General features: G+C 37.5%; 2 protein-coding genes across 4 annotated transcripts in view; both read right to left on the bottom strand.

Moving 5' to 3' along the window:
* Positions 1–6,510: 6,510 nt before the first annotated feature.
* On the bottom strand, positions 6,511–13,326 carry LOC107758267 (DNA methyltransferase 1-associated protein 1-like). Of its 3 annotated transcripts, none has more exons than XR_001642004.1 (12): positions 13,170–13,326; positions 12,687–12,791; positions 12,462–12,553; positions 11,279–11,477; positions 10,974–11,132; positions 10,691–10,858; positions 9,718–9,903; positions 9,428–9,499; positions 8,818–8,890; positions 7,673–7,959; positions 7,182–7,292; positions 6,511–6,997 (listed from the first exon to the last, which is right to left on the bottom strand). XR_001642004.1 is itself a non-coding variant. In XM_016575973.1 (12 exons), exons 2-11 carry the CDS (start codon positions 12,780–12,782, stop codon positions 7,233–7,235), a joined length of 1,392 nt encoding a protein of 463 aa, XP_016431459.1. In that variant the 5' UTR covers positions 12,783–12,791; positions 13,170–13,326; the 3' UTR covers positions 6,511–6,997; positions 7,220–7,232. The 3 variants fall into 3 exon arrangements, 2 of the variants coding, with proteins under 2 accessions (XP_016431459.1, XP_016431458.1); XM_016575973.1 differs by having other exon boundaries at positions 7,220–7,292; XM_016575972.1 differs by having other exon boundaries at positions 6,511–7,292.
* A 692-nt stretch (positions 13,327–14,018) lies between these two features.
* LOC107758262 (obscurin-like) overlaps positions 14,019–20,947 on the bottom strand; it is a 45,869-nt gene continuing 38,940 nt past the window's right edge. The window contains exons 67-79 of the mRNA XM_016575968.1: positions 20,738–20,890; positions 20,614–20,659; positions 20,435–20,512; positions 18,646–20,344; positions 18,407–18,541; positions 17,801–17,923; positions 17,531–17,698; positions 17,176–17,281; positions 16,767–17,006; positions 16,394–16,617; positions 15,435–15,531; positions 14,742–14,891; positions 14,019–14,490 (exon numbers count right to left, since the gene is read on the bottom strand). Of these exons, the coding sequence (XP_016431454.1) occupies positions 14,313–14,490; positions 14,742–14,891; positions 15,435–15,531; positions 16,394–16,617; positions 16,767–17,006; positions 17,176–17,281; positions 17,531–17,698; positions 17,801–17,923; positions 18,407–18,541; positions 18,646–20,344; positions 20,435–20,512; positions 20,614–20,659; positions 20,738–20,890 (3,397 nt within the window). The 3' untranslated portion in view covers positions 14,019–14,312. The remainder of the gene's footprint in view (positions 14,491–14,741; positions 14,892–15,434; positions 15,532–16,393; positions 16,618–16,766; positions 17,007–17,175; positions 17,282–17,530; positions 17,699–17,800; positions 17,924–18,406; positions 18,542–18,645; positions 20,345–20,434; positions 20,513–20,613; positions 20,660–20,737; positions 20,891–20,947) is intronic.

The following is a 20,947-nucleotide window of genomic DNA, read 5'->3' as shown; positions in this document are numbered from 1 at the left end:
CTTTTTCTATATTTTGTCACACTTTCTGTGTTTTAGGGTATAAGCATGCATCTGTGTGACAAACAAGAGCTCAAAATGTTTATAAATGAAACAGGCTTTAACCTAAAATGGCCACACAATATTCCTTCTCCTGAGGAGACAAGACCTTTTTTAACAGTCCTAAATCATAAAAATCCAGCTCAAATCCAGCTATATTTCAATAAACCACAAGCCGGTTTCACAGAAACACAGAAAAAAAGCCCTCCCATAAACTCACGGGATATAACAATGAAGAAATAAATCAAGTTCTCTCAAAAAGCGTGCAAATGGCATCACACCGCGGCATAACAATAAAGCCTGGGCATAGATGTTGTTCAGATGGGAGATGCTTATGGGGAGCGTCTCGCTGCTGCCTTACGGCCGTGACTGTCATTTGGCTATTATTATGAAGAGTGAGTGTAATGCCTGGCTGTATGAATAGGATTGTCGTGCTGATTGTGATGTATAGTTTTTCATTACCATTCCCCGGCCTTTGCCATCCAGCATGTAGGAAATCCTATTTATCCCCTAATTTGTAAGCCCCCCAACCTTGGCTGATAGCAATCAGAGCCTGTAATTGTGTGCGCCGCCGTCGGACAGCGTAAAGGGTGACAGCGCGAGAAGGCAGGGGAGGGGTGGTGAGAAAGAAATAGAAAAAGTGACAAAGAATGAGAAAAGAGAGGGAAACATCTGACCTGAAAGCTCTTTTAAAGCACACAAAACACATTGCACTCTTCAAAACAGGAACACGGGTCTATTTGTAGCTCATGCAGCCCACCAGAGAACTGTTAGATGTGAGACAAATATGATATCACTTCTGGAAAATTTTGAGTGTATTAAAGGCAAAGATCACCAAAAAAAAATAAAAAATTCTGTTACAATTTACACATTCTCATGTCATTACAAACTTTGCCATAAAATGAAAGTCAATGGGGTCCAACAACAACCAAACAACAAAAAAAAACAGTTCTACAAAAAAAAATTATTTACGTTTTGCAGAAGAAATGTGTCATACAGGGTGAGTAAATGATGACAGTATTTTCATTTTTAGGTGACCTATCTCGAACATCCAGCTTTCTAAACTGTGCATTTAGGCAGTTTAAAGTTTTTATTAGTAGCTTTTTAAACATTGCTATCAAGACAAACACTGCAATTCACACTGCACTTAGTCTGTCTGCGCCGCTAATGAATACGTAATTGACTCATTTCTATGCACTGTGCCAAAAGGGATCTTTGCATTAAATGTGTGATTGCGTCCTCTATTAGACATCATTAAACCAATTCCAGATCTGTCTTAATAAGACTTTATGAGCCTTTCTTAAAGCTCTAATTCTCTTCTCTGCCCTCATTCAATACAAGTCAAATATTTAAAAATATGAAAATTGCAAATTATATCCCAATTTTGTGATCATTTTGTAATAGCTTAATAATGGATTGTGAATGGTAAAGTATAAAGATGAATACTTGCTAATGAGGTTTCTATGGAAGCCCATTTATGCCACATAAAAAAAAAAAAAATCGAAATTACAAGATAAGTCATAATTATGAGATTATGACATACTAAGTCAAAATATTAAGATTGACATTATAAAAATAAAACATAGGCTAATTATGACATATAAATGCCACAATTAATACATTAAAAAATCTAAATGGTGAGATAAAAAGCCATAATTTAAAAAAAGTGTCCCCTTTAATTTTCGAATATTTTTTATGATTTTTTTTTCATAATTTTTTACTTTTTATTTCATAATTATGACTTAATATGCCATAATTTCAGATTTTTTTGAAGCATTTTTTTTTTTCTTATTTAAACATACATTCAAATAAAACATGTAAGGTTTGCCTTGTTAACTGTTATAACGATGCTTTAAACAACCTTATCCCAAACATGCACATACTGAATGAATCCAACCGATCTGGCACGCATTCCCAAAGCATCTTGTCTTTCTACAAGCACCCTGAGCTGTAATTAACCCCTCTGCTCAGGATTCCAGCTGAACGTATTGATTTTTTCACATTGGGAAGGACTGAAGATTACACTTTAGTGCCTTAAGTGAATTGATAAGTCTGCCTCGCTCACCCAAAGCCATGTCAACAACAATCTGTTTATAAATAGAAAAGCAATTAATATCACTGGACTCAAAAGTGAAATTCAAATGATGGTTCAGAGATATGACAAAGTCTTGACAAGAGGTACCAAAGTCTTGCTAATTTTATGGTCCAAGCTTTATTCTTGGGTTTAATCGCTCGCTGAAATTGACAGCAGAGGAAGAGGCCTGTCATCCGTGATAGCTCAACAGCATCTTGGGGTTGAATCCTTTAAATCTGCCACTTTCCCTGGGCTTAGCCCTGCGATAACCTCTCTCTGAGTACACACGCAAAGCCGGTTTCAACCGCCAACTAAATTTCCACAGGCTTTGATAGCAAACGTAACCCTGGCTTAGGCATTTTTGGGATTTAATATAATATTTCCTAAAATTAGCAGCCTAGGTTAGCAACTAGCATGAGTCGTTTTTACCTTCACTTCTTCGCACCACACTTCAGTGCTCTTCCACTGTGGCATCAGCTGCTGGAGCTAATGAAACGTCAGTCTGATAATTGAGGCAGTGCTGGTCAAAGGGATGGAGCAAAATAACTACTCTCTGTCTTGCTCACAGCCATCTGGTTCATTGGCTTTGCTGCTAGATGGGACAGAAACAGCTTTCTCTCAATGCACTAAACAATGTTTTACTTAACAGTGTGAGTAAAAGCTTGTCAATGTCACTTCAAAAGCATTTCCTTTATACTGTTAATACTTTCTAAAGGATAAGGATCTTGTTACATATATTCATTAGATGTGCCCATAATTATTTTCATGTTATGACCGATATTAAAAGTATATCTAAAATACTATTATACCTAAATAAAAATAAAAAATTATAGCTAAAATGATTTTCAATGCTATGAGTAAATTTAGGCATAACACATTATAATGTACAGTATAAAAAATGAGCAAAACTAAATAACCAATTGATATTTTATATAAATAAAATATTTAATATAAATATATGTGATAAATTATGCATCCCTAAAATATATTATACAATATATAGACTACCATTGATAAGTTTGCCATAAGAAAGTATTTTGTAATGTTTTTGAAAGATGTCTCTTATGTTCACCAAGGTTGCATCTATTTTATCAAAAACTCAGTAAAACCGTAATATTGTGAGATATTATTACAATTTAAAGTAACTTTTTTTCCCCTATTTTAATATATTTTAAAATGTAATGTATTCCAGTGATGGCAAAGCTGAATTTTCTGCAGCTATTACTCCAGTCCTCAGTGTTACATGATTCTTCAGAAATCATTAATATACTGATTTGGCGCTCAAGAAACATTTCTTATTATTAGAAACCTTTTATAACATTATAAATGTCAGACTGTAACTTTTGATCAATTTAATGCATCCTTGCTGAATTTAAGTATTCATTTCTTAAAAAAAAGAAAAGAAAAACCCTTACCACACACTTGCCATTATAATATAATTAAAAAGTTAACAAGTTGCATTCAGTAAATCACAAATGTAAATGTTTCTGCAGTATATTCTAGAAAAGTGCATTATGTCTGTCCCCCGTTACGTTTCCCCCTCTTACCAAGGTGTCCTACTGAGTGAACAATGAGTTTTCTCCAGAGAGACACAAAGTGCCCCCATTTAACAACTTTTTCTAACCATCTTAAGGGCATGGATAATGAAACATTGTCCAAAGCAGTCTGGGGTGGTTAAAACTGGCCGTGAGCATAAGTACTAACGGGTGACTGGGACAGTGTAACCTCATCTAATAGGTAAAAGGAAGTTGAAATGAGCTACACTGACCTTTCCCTGCAGACGTCCACTATTGATTCTCAAATCTGAAATCAGCAAACTCCACTGTAACTCAAATAAAGAATTTCATCGTCTTTCTTGGAAATGAATTCACCTATGTTGATATTACAAAAAAAAAAAAAAAGTCATCAGACAATACGTTATTTTCTAGAGTTTTAAACGAGTTTCACCCTTTCAGAACATTTACTGTGGAGTTCAATGAAAGCTCATTATCATCATCTGACTGTGATGGAGATCTCTGCATTTTGATAGAGTGATGAAAACTGTATGAAGCCTCGCTCCCTCGATGACAGACCTCAAGTCGTCTTTTTCTTGACTAACTCTTCTCCATCATATCCCTACCGCATCTGCTTCTAGGCGTGCTCTCAGACAATGACATATAGCCACAATTAGCCTTGGAAAGACTTCAATTATGATAAAAACCCTTCACCCCTCTTAGGCCATGATTAAAAAGCTCTCCTCCACTCCAGTGCCTCTGATAAAGAGCTCTCGTTTCACACCATCACTTCTTCGTCGGGATAATAAACCACTCTGCCAGGGTTCTGCCCGATGCCTTTTACCTCTCCATCCCCTTACGTCTGGTGTCCCACTGAGGAGGAATGCTCAGCCATTTACATTTTCACGTAGCAATGCAATGACCCTGTTTGGGCTTCCAAAGTCACATCAACATGAATGCAAGCCATTCACCCTGCATTCAAGACAAAAATAAACATGAAAAGCATAAGAGGAAAGACATGAGACTGCTCACATGACCTTCATCCTCATCAGCGAATGACTCAAATGCCCATTCAGAATTTTGGAATGAGATTTGCTTAGCAACACGTTTGATAAATGGATTTGCTGTAATGAGATGGAGCCATCACAAAGTCATGAAAAGAAACATAGAGAAAGAGAGAGAGGGGAAAAGAAGGATCGTCTTTCGGCTGTGTTCTGTCAAGGGAGAAATTACACACTTACTGATTTTTTTCCCCCCCAAGGATGGCCACCATAGATCATACGTCGGGATTTACGAGCCAATTTTCAACATGAAATATAGACACCAAGAATCAATTTTACCACTGTTTTTCACTTTCTCTTCTCTCAACAGATCACAGCTGCTAGCTTTCCGCAGGTACCATCAAAAGCCGCTTTATTATCTAAAGTCAGACAAGAAAGATAAAGAGGATTAATTATTTTCCAGTGGACACTACCACTTACCTCATATTTAAAACAATGTTAAGGGAGCTTGTAAAATAATTAAAACTTGCTGAAACTAATTACTTACTCTGTTTCTGTGCAATAGCAACCCGCAAAGCCTGATGCTGTGGTTTCTTTAGAAGCCATTTTCTTTTGGTGGAGAAAAATATACTGTCTGAATTTTGTCCATAATGACTTATTGTGTATAGAATTTATGTATTAAAATAGCGCACTGACAATATTGAGCAACAGCCATTACAGTTTGTGTGACATTGCGTAAATTCATAACGTGTGTCTCACAACGAGAACTATATGAGAACAAGTCCACACCATACAACGATAATGACACACAGGAACGATATAGGCCTAGTTCAGTTGGAATCACTTTCAGAACACGATAAAACACTGACAGCCAATCAGTATCCAGATTTCAAAGAGCCTGGACATTTAAAACGGCAAACGACAGAACTAGAGTAACTACACATCATCAATTGTTGTGGACGCTAATATAGTTATCAAAGAGAACTATGCTTACCATTGTTGGTGAGAACGGGCCTTCTGAAAACCAAAATCATTTTGCAAGTGATTCCAACAAAATCGTTTCTCTGTGGACTTCCGTGGTCTATTTTTATAGAATTAGGCTATATACAATTGTTAAAGCTTTTTAGTTATAGTTGTCGTTATAGCTGTGGTGTAAACTTACTCATTTTCAGAATCATATTAAACAAATATTAAAGCTTTATAGTTATTGTCCTTGGTGTTAATGTTTTTTTTAACTCAAATTATACATACATTTTAATAAAATATATTTTCAACTACAGATAAACAAGGTGTTTCCTTCTAAATTAAAATAAATTTGTCATAGAAAATATAGGCTACTTTAATAGCAAACCTTTAGGAAACATTTAAGTCAGAAGGTCTTCTGTTACGCTACTGCCTCAGTTGAGAGGCTCACTACCGCTCTTTACTGTCTCGAATAAATTTATCACGGGTTATGCGGAGTTGACGTAAATTATAAATGTTTCCTGTCATGTTCAATACTGTAATGAATTTACTGGAGACGTCTTTATCGCGACGAATTCATGAAGTGGCGATGACGAGCGGCAGAGCTCGCGCCGTTCTCGTTATTGATGCGCGCGCTTGACAGCTAATTTAAAACGCACCGAGCGCCTCACAAATGCGGAGCGAAATACACGGATGTCACGGAACAAATCAACGCATGGGTGTGTTTAGTTAACGCTTTCAGCTTCAATATCAAATGGTGAAAATGTTACCTTGGTTTTTAGTGTTTTTACAACTAGATTTAAAAAAATCTAAACCAGTCCATAACCGAAACAGCAATCACAGCACTGAATCCATCACAGGATATTTATATTCTACCTCCTAGATGATAACCAGTGATAGGATACACAATATTCATTTTTTCCTTGCATTAAACTTTAGAAAATTAACAAGCGAAGCGAAAAAACATTTATTACACACAAGGACATTTTACAGGTAACGAGCTCAACATACAAGAGCATCTATTTGAGATAGGTGACACTCTGGCTCTTCTGAGAAAATGCAGGATTGCAGGTGAAAACAGGCAAATCAGAATGGCAGATGTAAAGACGCCAGTTAGACAGGGACACCTCCAAAAAATGAGACATTTTCCCAGAGCCTGCTGTTTCAAGATGCAGCCAAAAAGCAAACACTCTTTCAGTAAATTCCCCAACAGGATCCAGACTCATACCATCTGTCCAGCATACATTCATTTCAGACAGACAAGCAGACTTTTCTTTTTTTCTGTCTACTTGCTTCTGTCTTGTCATGTGCCGATTAGCTCTCTTTGCCAATTTACAGTTCATCTGGGTTTGGGCTGCCTGGTTGGACAGAAGAGGTGGTATAATGGAATAGGTTGTCAAGGGTGGTCTGTGTCATGGTAGAGGTTTGGTCTGGAGAATGGAGAGAGGAGGGAAGCAGGTGGGATTGAGGAGTGGTGGACAGAGAGGGTAGTCATTGTGTTGAATACATTAACAGAGAGAGCGGTCATCAAAAGAGCAGATAACAGATGACCTACAACCACAACCTCACCCTCTGACCCTGAAGCAGGCAATCACTTAAGCGAGCTCCACAAACCTCTCTATCCTCTTCCAAAAATGTCCAATTGTGTTTACCAAGTCATTTATGTCATGGTTTCTTCACCTTCTTGATAGATGAGGAACTCGAAGCAGATTCTCTGCGTTTGCGCTGTGAAAAGAGAGGAAAACATGTTGAAATAGAATTTTATGAAAGATTTTAGTTTCATTTTAAATCACATTTATCAATTCAATAAAAAAATTATGCTTTTATCATTTTGAAAAAAAAGTATGCTTTAAATCAATACATCAGTAGACAATGTATAATCAAAAACGATTATGTAAAAACACAAATGAAAATAAATAAAAAAACAATATGAAAACAATTGAATTTGGGTTTCAAATATTCAAATAAATATTTCTAATGTTTAAAAGGAGATCAAATTGCACGATGATGCCTGCTGAGGTCTATCACTAAAGTAGTTCTATTATCAAACCAATAATTTTATGCCATGGTAATTTACAGATACGAACTTCCCTCTGAAAACTCACCGAATTTGGAGTGAGTGGAGCTCCAACCACATCAATAATCTGCTCTTTGGCTTCGGTTTTGATGTCATCAGCGCCTGGCCAAGATTGACTGTCAGGTGCTCCACCGCTCTCGCTCTGTGGTGTGACGGCGCCCCCTGCTTTTAGCAGAGCGTCATAGCGGTGCCGCAACATCTGCTGTTCGTACTCACAGTTACTGTAGGCCTGCTTTAACTCATAAACCAGGACCAGGTCGCTGCGAAGTTCATTAAACATCTGCACAATCTCCTCTGTGGGCATGGGGTTGAGGTCTGTCGAGGAAAGAAAAAAGGGAAAAGGGGATATGTTATGAGATGTTCAGAGCAAATTCTGTGTTTAGAACTTGTAGTTATCTTTTTTGTTTGCAAGAGTTGATTTTAGAAGGTTTAGATGAAGAACACTACACCTGGGTAAAGAATTTCTCTTTTCACAATCCCAATACTGATTCTAAAAATTCCATGATCAATCTTTAATTTTATTCTATGCAGGTGTTTTCTGCACCATGGCAAAATAAGTCATATTTTACCTGAGTTTAAAGTCTGAACTGAATGTTATAAGATAAAAGGGCACTGTACTGGATAATGGAACAAAAATATAAATAAAAAAAATTTTTTCAGTAAATATTTATATAAATGTATGTTTCTATTGATTTGTCCCAAGAGGCTGCATGCAATATCATACAGCATGAGCATTGTAGTCCAAGTCACAAATTATACTTTTAAAAGTTATTTTAAGTGAAACAAAGCTCAAACATTGCAATCCATTTCACAAGTAAATAACTGCTTTGAGCCTGTCCATATAATGCTCATCATTCTTTAAAAAATCATTAATAAACCCCATTCAAAAGACTCAATATCTATACTATTTAATGTGTTTTCAGCAATTTAGCATTAAAAAAAAAACTTAATACAATGTTATATTATTTTTTTATACAAGAAATGCAAATGCAAGAAAATAAATTTTCATCATATGCAAGCAAAATCAATATTTTAACAGAATTTTTTCTAAATTAATCACTTTCATTATAATTATAACTGAAATCATTAAACCTCTTTATTACCGTTCAGTAGAACCATATGACAGGTAGGAAGTCAGAAGACAGAAGGAATGCTTATAAAAATGCTACTCACCCACTCCTTGCTCCGTCAGGATCTGTTCAATTGCTTTTATTTTCTTCTGACCAACTGAGCTGGGCAGCTTCATCTATGCACACAAATTCATTAGTTAACAAAATCTACAAATAAACTTTCAGTAAACTTAAGTTGTACTTGTGTCTTAATCCACGAGGTGTTGGAACTCTAGCTGGAACATTAACACCTTTAATCTCAGATGGCTACATGGTAGAAAAACGTGGGAGCAATGGAATAAAAATGGGGTCATCCTTCATTCATAATACCCCTGAAATGCACTTCAGAGAGGGCAGATCAAAACATGTTTATCCACCCAAGTCTGACTAACAGATGACCAGCCATATCTGAGTCATACACTACCCCAGTACCATCCTTAATGTGTTTTATATAGAGCGACCTCCCTTCATTACTCTTTAAGAGGAATGCCTTCCTGTGCATAGATTACTCTACCTATGACTGTGTGAATCAATCAACTCCTGGCTAATGAGAGAGAAGTTAAACGCCACAGGCCCCTGCAGCGAAGAGGGATGTATCATAATATTCTGCATAGATCGTATATTAAGAAACGGATCAGGGGTCAGTTTTGTCGAAGCGTGTAAGTTGATCTTACTCTCTGACTCCGTAGTGAAACACCAGCAGATTTGAAGTCTGGGAATTTGATGCCTGCGGTTTCAGGAACAGCCTGCCATTGGACAGATGAGAGGGCATTAGAGGAGCAAGTGCTAGAAAGTATTAAAGTTCACAGATTTTTTTTTTTCACATTTTGCAAAGAAAGTGTAAAATTATAATGATCGCTATTGAAAATACAATTTGTTTCCCCATCAATTTTTTTATTACTAATCACAGACAGGTTAAAAATTGAATTTAGACAGTTTGAGGTGTAAATAAAGAGATAATTACAGGTTTTTCCGTCTCTCGTTTCTGCGGCAGCTTCTTCTTGGTGGCTTTACGTTCAGCTCTGCGCATCTCTGTCGTCGTGTCAGCTGCTGTAATGAGCTTCTGGAGGTCCTGGGCCTTCTTTTCACGCTCCTTCTTACGTGTCTCAATCTTCCTCAGCTCCTGGATCAGGTATTCCTCTTCTGCCACCTACAGGAAGGAAAAGGAAGCACATTGTTTAAATGAGATCAAGCTTGTCCCCATCAGATATAACGAACTTACAACAGTATCTCCACTGTGTCCCATTAATTACCAGCATTATTTACAGAAACTGCAGTTTTCCACCAAGATAAATGCAAAATAAAGAAACTGTCAAGCGAAGACCATTTTCCTGCTGAAAAGTAAAATAACATTTTTATTAGGGCTGCACGATAAATCGCATGCGATATTTAACGCGCATCTTGTCAGTAAAGCCATTCTGTAATCAGCGGTAAATCTCCATCACGTGCGTGCTTTCACATTGAGCAGCATTAACTACACAGAGCCGTTGTTCACAGACGAGCTGCGCAACACCACGTTCATATTCGCGCGATTTTTTGCGCAGCTCATCAGTGAACAACGGCTCTGTGTAGTTAATGCTGCTCAATGTGAAAGCCCGCAGGTGATGGAGATTTACCGCTGATTACAGAACCGGCTTTCTGACAAGATGCGCGTTAAATATCGCATGCGATTTATCGTGCAGCCCTAATTTTTATTTACAGTTATTTTACAATACAGTTGTTATAATCATATTATATGCAATAATAACATTATTATAATCTAATTGACACTGAAAATTGGTGGGAGCTCACAAAGTGCACCAGATTGACGGATTTAAATTTAAAATGCATAAATGTTTCTTCCACCCCCCATAGTCTCACAACATCCTGTGTAAAAACACTGCATCACTGTTGCAATAATTGTTATGTAGAATGAAAAAGATCAGTCTTGGTCTCACCTGCTCTGGAGAGCGGTTGAAAAGTCTCTCGAGCTGCTCTTTCCTGCGTTTCTCATGACCAGCATCAAATATGTAGAGCTTAGGCTCTGTCCCTGTTCCTGCCCGAACTTTTGTCAGTTTGCCACAAATGCTGTAATAACGCTCCTTAAGATCCTCCACAGAGCGCTTCTACAATAATATCAATGAAATCAGTGAAAAAATGTGATTAGAAGGAAGTAAGCTGTAACATAGAGTCAAGTTACTTTATGTTCAGTACAATGCTGAATCATGATGAGGAACTTACTCTATACTGCTGGTGATCATAGCGATCATGGATAACAATAAACCGCAGGTCGAAACGTTTGCACAAGTCGAACAGGTGATCTGTTTCAGCTTTCGTCCATCCATCGTCATGAAGATACATCTGATACTCCTGCTCTGAGTACGCAGGCACCTGCACAGTCTTGAAACAGGAATAATATTTTTAGTAACATGCGATTACATGAATTTCAATTTCAAAACAAGAATAATACACAATCTCTTCTCTCCTCGACCGATGCCATTTTTTCTTTTCTCCTACTCTGTTCAGTATGACCCTCTCTTTCCTACCTTGTTAAAGCGAGCAAATGGGTAGTCCTTTCCTTCCTCTGCTGCACGTCTCCAGTGATGGAAGATGGCTCCATCTTTTCTGGCTGGATTGGAAAAGGGCATCCACTTCCAGGGCCGCACCTTCTTACAGCCCAGTTTTGCTTTCACTGTCCGGTAGCCTTGCGTAGTATCACTCGGTAACAGGGGAGGGGCATCCCGACTGAAAGAAGCAAAAGCATACAAAAGTTAATTATATGCTGTCACTTTTCAGTGTAACAGTATCAGCGTCCAAAGGCAGCATACAGGGCTCAACAATAAAAGTTTTTTGTTTATGCTGGATTGGTCAAACCAATAGCTCAAATTTTTACGTCCACCTGCCAATATTTTAACTAGTCCCACATATATATATATATATATACACACACACACACACTATTGTTCAAAACTTTGGGGTCAGAAAGTATTTTTTGAACAAAGTAATATTTTTATACAGCAAGGATGCATTAAATTGGTCAAATGTGACAGTAAATACATTTATAATGTTACAAAAAAAATTATGTTTCAAATGAATGCTGCTCTTTTTAACCTTTTACTCAAAGAATCCTGAAAAAAATAAATAAGAAATGTATCCTGAGCACCAAATCATCATATTAGAACGATTTATAATGGATCATGTGAAACTGAAGACTTAAGTAATGGCTGCTGAAAATTCAGCTTTGCGATCACAGTAATAATTACATTTTAAGTTATATTAAAATTTAAACAAAAAAAAGTTACTTTAAATTATGATAATATTTCACAATATTACTGTCTGTAATGTATTTCTGATCAAACAAATGCAGCCTTGGCAAGCATAAGAGTATAACAAGCATAACTTTTAAATAGTAGTGTATATTAAGTGTATGTTACAAAAAATATATTTATTTGATTTTTCATTTACAAGAGCTGGGAATTATACAGCTATAATAAAATCTCATGAGAGCTATGTACTCATACAACCCTATTTGCCGTACAGCTAATACAACAAAACATTACTCTTTTTTTCTAGTCATTTTACTAATTTCAAAGAATGATCAATTCAAACAGCAAAATTATCTGCCATTAGTCATGGGAATCAGTTTTGAGAAGGCAATGCAAATACGTAATAATAATATGGGCAATAAGGCAGTGAGGTAAAAAGGCTGAGCAGAGAAAGCCAACTTACTTTTTGTCTGAATACAGCAAGGCATAAACTTCTCTGTGCATTCCTTCTGGTCTCTTGAAAGTTAATGTCTCTGTCACTTTCTTGGCTTTTTTCTACAACAACAAACGGAATGAGCATTGTCTCAGTAATACAAAGCCAAAACGTGTCACAAATATAAAACCCATTTTAAAGCTCCATCTATAGTCAAAAGTGCAGTGGTGTTGGCTCTCCTCTGTGCCAGGTTACCTTGTCTGAGTTGATGATGTCCTTCTTGCTGATGGGACCTGAATCGTCTCCTCCTGCCAGCTCCAGAATATCCCTCACATCAGCACCGGTCGCCATGGTGAGGGACTAATAGTTTAGACAAAATGATAAGCAAAGAGGTGCACTATAATATACATATACAATGAAGTGTTTGGTTTGCTTTTGAAAATAAGAATCGTCTTAGTTATATGAACTATTTGCTGAACTACATCTGACAGTCGTTACCCCCTAACAAAGAAAATACATCAGTGTTAGAGGTTCAGATTTGTCTGCTGGGTCTGTTTGAGGAAGTAGAAGATGAAGACATAAACCATAGCTAATAAACGAAGCGCTAATGAACTCGAATCTCGGAATCAATGGGCTTACATGCTACCTGACAGGCGGGAACCGTATTGAGCGTTATATAGTATTTCTAGAACTGCATTTATGAACTGTAATGGTATTAAAAGTAACGTTTGATCTTACCTGACAAAAATACAGGTAGCCTGTGTATCTAAAATATACGCTAGTCTTTATTTACGGGACAGTGATAGCTGAAATGCTATATTCAACGGCGGATGCACATCTCCTCTTCGATGGTCAGCTCCTCTGTGCGTCTTGACACACTCGTGCAAACGTTCGCCACCTATCTGACAAAAGGAAGAAGTGCATCTACAATACTGTCCTCAACCAGAGTTCATAAAATGCCTTACTTTGGGGGTTGTGTTTAAAAATGTCATTTGTCACTGCATAGATTCAAACAAACAAAACAACAAGTTTTACTGTGTAATAATACATTTATTGTAAGTGCATGGCAATTTGCAGACAAAAAACATACATGCATTGTGTGAAACTATTATCGTCACAGCAGAGAGGCAACAGTAACCCTTAAATTGACCTTACCACTCTAATAAAATCTACAGTCCAAAACCAATAAAATCCGTATACATTAAGTAAAATTCTAAATCAATAAAATCCTTATACATTAAGTAAAATTAGCATTAAAATGAGAAAAATATAATTGATGAATAAAATACTGCATTTAACCACATCATGTAAATCATACTATAAAATTGTCCCTGATAGAGCAGTGCCACAGAATTTTAACACAGGGCAAAAAAAATGCAAGTAATATAATGCAGTGATAACCTGTTCAATAGTGATAACAGTGAAAAGTGATAACCTGTTCTACATCTTACATTCACTAGATATAGATAGATAGATAGATAGACAGACAGACAGACAGACAGAGACAGACAGACAGACAGACAGACAGACAGATAGATAGATAGATAGATAGATAGATAGATAGATAGATAGGTAGATAGATAGATATGCATACCAAAAGCCCTATTACCACTGATCTATATAAATGACATTTATTTACACTACTGTAAAACAGTGTTTATGTAAGTAATGTCATTTTTGAAAGATTACAAAGCAATAACTGAAGCCATGTCGTGCAGACTGCCTGATTACATGTGTTGAAAAATGTTATATCTAAAGAAATATAATTGATTATCATTACAGCTAAAGCTTTTCATCATCTTTCCTTGTGGGAGAAAAACTACAAAAAGCATTTCACAGTTGCACACACTTTCAGCCTCCAAATATGTTCTGTCCCTTGAATTATGGGAAGGGCAGATGAATTTTTGTGCGGATGTGGTCTCGCTTGACCTCTCGTTCCCTGAGATAGGCCTGCAGCTTGTCTGTTGAATAGCAGACCACAGAGTCAGTGTGTTTGGAGGGAGGACGGTCTCCTTGTATCCAGGGGTTTTGGAGGCACTCTGCAGCTGTAGGTCTTGCCCTGGTAAAACATGAAGCCACATCAAATACTGCCTATGTCCACATATTAACTGATTCAGTCACACATTAAGTTTAGAAGCAGGATACATTTAACTATTGGTTTTGGGTCTACTGATGGAAAGTCATAATGATATTAGTTTTGATTAGTTTTCTGCCATTAAAGCATCATCCGACTACGATGACATGAAATCTCACTGTCTGTTGTTTGGATTTAAACACTCAAAATAAGCAAACATCATCTGTGATTTTTACCAGGCTTTGTTGCTCAGGGTGTTCTTCATAAAGTTGATGGCTCCCTCTGAGAGACCTGGGTAACAACGATTAAACTGGATCTTGCCTTTTTTGATGTTTCGATCCCTCTCCCAAGTTATATCAGCATGGAAGGGACTGTCTGCACTCAACCTAAAGAAAATTTGAGTTAATCAATGAATAATGGTTGAACGATAGGGAAGCCCTAATGTTGCTGTAACTATTCCTTATGGTTATGGATTTACTGAATGAAAGGACTTACATTATAAAAGCCAAAACGCCAACAGCCCAGATATCAGTTTCAGGTCCAACTCCTTGTCCTTCTAAGATTTCAGGAGCTTTAGGAAGACGGTCTCCTTGTATCCAGGGGTTTTGGAGTTGTTTGGATGTTAACACTCAAAATAAGTAAACATCAGTTGTGGGTCTGTGAATTTTACCAGGCTTTGTTGCTCAGGGTATTCTTCATAAAGTTGATGGCTCCCTCGGAGAGACCTGGGTAACAACGACTAAATTGGATCTTGCCTTTTTTGATGTTTCGATCCCTCTCCCAATTTATGTAAGGGACTGTCTGCACTCAACCTAAAAATGACAATTAAAGAGAATTGAGGAGATCAATGATTAATGACTAAATAATAAGGAAGCCCTAATGGTGCTGTAACTATTCCTTACTGTTATGGTTTGAGTAAAAGAACTTACATTATAAAAGCCAAAACACCAACAGCCCAGATATCAGTTTCGGGTCCAACTCCTTGTCCTTCTAAGATTTCAGGAGCTTTAGGAAGGACAATATAACCTAACAAACAGAACAGAAAATATTTTTCATAAACTAAATTGGTTTGTTGGTGATACTGGATTTTTTTTTTTTTTAAGATGCCAGGCAGCTCCGAAAATGAAAGTAGTTCCATGTACATTTACCATTCAACACTTTTTAAAGAAATTAATACTTTTATTTAGCAAGGATGCATTAAATTGACCAAAAGTAATAGTAAAAATGTAAAATTAGCAGCACAACTGTTTTCAACATGATAATACTAAAAAATGTCATCACAAGAATAAATTACATTTTAAAATAGATTAAAACTGTTATTTTGCTGTTTAATAATAATTAAATAAGATGTCACAATATTACTGCTTTTGAATGTATTTTTTATCAAATAAATGCGAGTTTGGTATGCATTTCAAAACATTAAACAATTCGACTATTGGTGATACTGGATTTTTTTTTTTTTTAAGATGCCAGGCAGCCCCGAAAATGAAAGTAGTTCCATGTACATTTACCATTCAACACTTTTTAAAGAAATTAATACTTTTATTTAGCAAGGATGCATTAAATTGACCAAAAGTAATAGTAAAAATGTAAAATTAGCAGCACAACTGTTTTCAACATGATAATACTAAAAAATGTCATCACAAGAATAAATTACATTTTAAAATAGATTAAAACTGTTATTTTGCTGTTTAATAATAATTAAATAAGATGTCACAATATTACTGCTTTTGAATGTATTTTTGATCAAATAAATGAGTTTGGTATGCATTTCAAAACATTAAACAATTCGACTAAACTGACCCCAAACTTTGCAACAGTAATCTATAATGACTGAATAAAAACACAGCAACAAATTCTAGATCATAATACAGTATCATTGATATACCTTTATTATCTGTCATTTCTTTGATGTGTTCAATGTTTAGTGCCTGTCCTGGAGTGAAGGGCTGAGCAGAGCCCAAATCCACAATCTTCACTACATTTCGGCCCGTCACAAGCATGTTGTCCGACTTTAGGTCCAGGTGTACAATGCGTCTGCTGTGCAGGTAATCCACAGCACTCAGAATCTGCTCTAGTAGGTCAGTCACCTGTGTTTCTGAATATAGATTCCTGTAGGCCATCAAGAGTAAAGAGTAAGGTAATTTTGTACAACACTGACTGTTAAAGAGAATGATTTTCACTAGTATCAGTCAATATATAATTTGTAATTTATAGGACTACATAATTGAACAGAACCCTTTAAACAGTATTACTCTCACCTTTCTGCAAGGTTATAAAGAAGCTCTCGTCCTGAGCACAGCTCCTCTATAAGCACCAGGAAGCTGGGAGTGAGGATGGCCGACTGCAGCTGGACGATTCGAGGGTGGTTCAGTCGGCGAAGCAGTTGATATTCCCTTAAAACCAACTGCCTCTGCTCTGGTCTGTAAAGTGTCATCTTAGCGGCTAACATCTGAGAGCTGCGGCTATCCTCACACTGCATTACCACACTGAAACGGCCTCTGTCAAAAGAGACACAAGATTATGTACTTAAATGAGCAACATAAAAAGGATCGGAAATAATGGTAATCAGCGTTGTGTGAGTCAACAATTCTGCTTTCATTTCATATTTATATGGATTCATTAAAGATATGTAGAGCTATGTATATATCTATATATGATGTCAAGTACCTGTTGATTTCAGACAGGAAGCTGTAAGATTTCTCAGTGCCAAGACCTCCAGGTACAGTGACCTTTGACCCAATAGATTCCATTTTAATGAGAGGATTGTGAGAGTCTGCAAAAATAAAATGAAATAAAATAAATTATTTGTAATAAATTACAATAAATTCACTTTCTTTAAATTTCCTTGAAGTAAACTCCTTTATATGACCATATTCTGAGAATATTCCATTTATTTTATGAAAGGAGATTATTGCATTATATTTAAAGATAATAGGGTGTACATATTAAAAGATGTAGGGTGAGGTAATACATTTTAAGTACTTTTGGATAAAAATAAGTAATACTTCCAGCAAGTCTCTACCTTCATAAGGCGTGGTCATAAAGGCTGGTGGTGAAGGGTCACTAAAAGGTGCCAACCCTGTCTTGGTTTCATGGGACACTCTGAACATATATCCCGGTCCTCTCGGAAGGGCATTTACTGTAAAACAGCTGTCTGTAACATTCTCTGCCAACATTCTCCACTCCACACCTAATATAAAGGACAAAACTTTCGTTATGAAGCACCATGGAAAAACACAATAAAAAACAATGCTCATAATACAGGATGTACATTCTCAGTATGTATTCTTACCATTTACACTATACTGAATACAATATGTGACAAGTTCTTTTGATGGCACAGGTTTCCAGAACACAAGCGCTCCTCCTCCTGCTAGCTGAATGACATCTGGCCTGGATGGTTTGACTGGACTTTCTGGTTGGAAATCAGAAAACAATTTCATAACTTTGTGAAATACTCTACCATTCAAACGTTTGGGGTAGGTTAGATTTTTTATATCTTATTTTCAGTGAGGATGCAATAAATTGAACAAAAGTGACAGTAAAGACATTTATAATGTTACAAAAGATTTCGGTTTCAAATTCTTTTAAATGTTCTAATAATCACAATATCTTCAAAAAATGTATCAAGGTTTCAACACTGATAATAATAAGAGTACCAAATCAGCACATCAGAATGATTTCTGGAGGATCCTGTGACACTGAAGACTGGAGTAATGATTCTGAAAATTCAGCTTTACCATCACAGGAATAAATTACATAAACGCAGCCTTGGTGAGCATAAAAGACTTATTTCAAAAACCTTAAAAAAATCATACAGACCCCAAACATTTGAACGGTAGTGTATCTATAAAAAGCAATTATATGGAACAGTTTAATGACTTTTTAGTTGTTTAACCTTTGGTTTTCTTAAATAACGGCACTTTCAGCGAGAACAATTTGGACTTCTTCTGAGGACTTTCGGATGAGGTGGTGGCTATTACTGTGGTCATTTTCTCTGGCATGACGGGGGAGGAGTTCTTCACAATTGGTCCTGTTAGAAAGAATTTGAGATATAATTATTATGCACAAGCAAATGTATTTTTGAAAAGTGAATAGTGTATTTTTAACTGTGTTAAAGCAACAACAGTAGCCTACCGCCTTTCTTCTTCTCTTCATCCTCTTTGCTGGACTGTCGGGTAAACAGTTTTGTAATGCTAGAGGCTGAAGCTCGCATCTTCTTCCTCAGATTTAGAAGAGGGGTCTTGGGTTGTGAGGATGCTCCTTCTGTTTGTTTCTTTTCCGAGCCTTCTAGTTGAGGAGAAGAATGGCTAGCCCACGAATGTTTACGGAAGATCTTCATGAATCCAGGCTTGGAAGATTTCCCACTAGGGGGTTTGGCTTGGAGAGCCGGGGCTGAGGCATGTCTTTGAAGTAACTCTTTGCTTTCTCGTCCTGCTACTGCAGCCTGGACAGGAACCGCAGAGGAGCTTCTTCTCAGAAGGACGTCACTCTTATTGCACATCTCATTTAGTCCAGAGCTTGAACTGTTGGTGCGCCATCTTGGCGGGGCTTGCGGGAGGTCTTGGCGAAGAGATCTCAGGACCCTCTCCATGTCTTCATCCTCAGAGTCTTGTAGTAAAGAGCATGGAGATGTTTTTCCAGAGGATCCAGCGATCAAGCTCTCATCATGGTGGTGTCTGTGGGAGAGTTCTTCATGTGAGCCTATCCTGCTAGAAGCTTCTGAACCGTGGTCAAGCGAACATGCTAGTGAAAGCTGTGAGCCATCCACGCTCTCCTCATCACCTAAATGTCTTGTCTCCGTTTCCATGACCTGCAACTGGTTGTCATCCTCACAAGAACTTTGCAAGGCTGGCTGATGTCCTTCTTCAGGCTCATGAACCTGTGCTCTGACCTTTCTCACAATTAATGGGCCCTTCTTTGACAAAAACGCAGAGCGACGGCAAAGTTTCCTTCTCACTTGGACTTCTTCAGTTTTCTCCTCTTCTTCATCAGTGACATCTGGTTTCTTGCTTTCTTCAACATCATGCTCATCCTCTCCTTGCACTGTTGGCTCAGTTGAAGTTGGAGAGCGTTGTGTGTATACATCTAATGACCTGCTTCTTCTCTGGGTGTGTATGCTTGGATGGGCAGCACTCACTCCACTATCAAAAGAGCTTGACTTGAGGATAGATGAATGCATTGATCCTCTTCTTTGGTTACGATTAGCTTCTAAGTCTGGGGAATCTTCTACATACTCTATGAGGGGCTCATTTAACCTGCCGGAGAGGCTGGCACGGAGGGGCTTACGGCCACGCTCTTGCTTTTTAGCTTGGACTTTATCCCGAAGCGTCATGTGACGAGCAGACATGGGTGAGAGCTGCTCGGAGCTGCAATAAAAAGTGCTCTTGATGAGGATACGACGTGGTATGGGATCCAATCCTTCATCTCTCTCAGAGAGGTGAAGATAGGGGCTATTGTCCCTCCTCTCCAAACTGACTGGCTCTGTTGATGGTGTGGACGTGGGAATCACCAGCGGGCCACTGTGAATGCGGTCCTCAGCAATAAGCACATCTTCTTCATCCTGTTTTAAAACTGTGGGCGTCTTTGACACATGAGTGTATGGGTCATATTCTTCCTCTTCTTCCAGATCATCTTCATCCTCCTGGCTCACCTGTTGGAAGAAGTCCCAAGCATCTGCTTCATCAAACTCTGAGGAGGATCCACTACTTAGGGAGGTGCTACTGGGCTCCTGGGCTTCCCTTGTAGCTGTAATCGAAATGTCACGCAGAGGAGCCTCCAACAACTCTGGGATTGGTCTCAAAGTCAGAACCGAGCCGAGACATGTCAAGGAACGCTGAAAGAAAAGGGAAGAACACGGAAAAAACATGAAAGAAGAAAGTTTTCCTGGATAATCAATGGCAAAGGAAGTCATTTCAAATCTTACCTGCCATTTTCTTCTTAAAATAAAAGATTTTAGATTTTTGGTATTTATGTCCTCAGGTTCTTCATCTTCATAATAACCCTAAAAATAATTACATTTCTGATGAACGTCAATTTTAACTTATTTGTGCACACAACTTATTTTATGTTTGCTTGTTGGTATAAACACAGATGACTACCTACCTGAAACCACTCATGACTCAAACACTCAGATGCAGAGGGTCTCACTCTGTGAAGGTGAAACAAAGCAACTTTATCAACTGCTGCTCACAAAAACTTCAATTACATGCAAGTAAGCAGAGCTTACTCTGGGTCTGGCTGTAGAACCCTATGTAGGAAGTCCTGTGCCTCCACACTTCTGTTTGTGATCTCAGGTGTGTCCCAGTACAGCACGCCCTCAGCGACCTTCATCAGTGTGGAACGGTCATTGTCCCCGAAGAAAGGACAGTGGCATGTTAAGCTACCCAGAAAAAAAAGCAATATTCAAGAAAACACTTAATATTTTCTAACAGTACAA

The sequence above is a fragment of the Sinocyclocheilus rhinocerous genome, unplaced genomic scaffold (assembly GCF_001515625.1).
Source record: "Sinocyclocheilus rhinocerous isolate Xijiao unplaced genomic scaffold, SAMN03320098_v1.1 scaffold3732, whole genome shotgun sequence".
NCBI classification, from domain to species: domain Eukaryota; kingdom Metazoa; phylum Chordata; class Actinopteri; order Cypriniformes; family Cyprinidae; genus Sinocyclocheilus; species Sinocyclocheilus rhinocerous.
The sequence above is the reverse complement of the archived record's forward strand: the minus strand, read 5'-3'. Positions and strand labels throughout refer to the sequence as shown.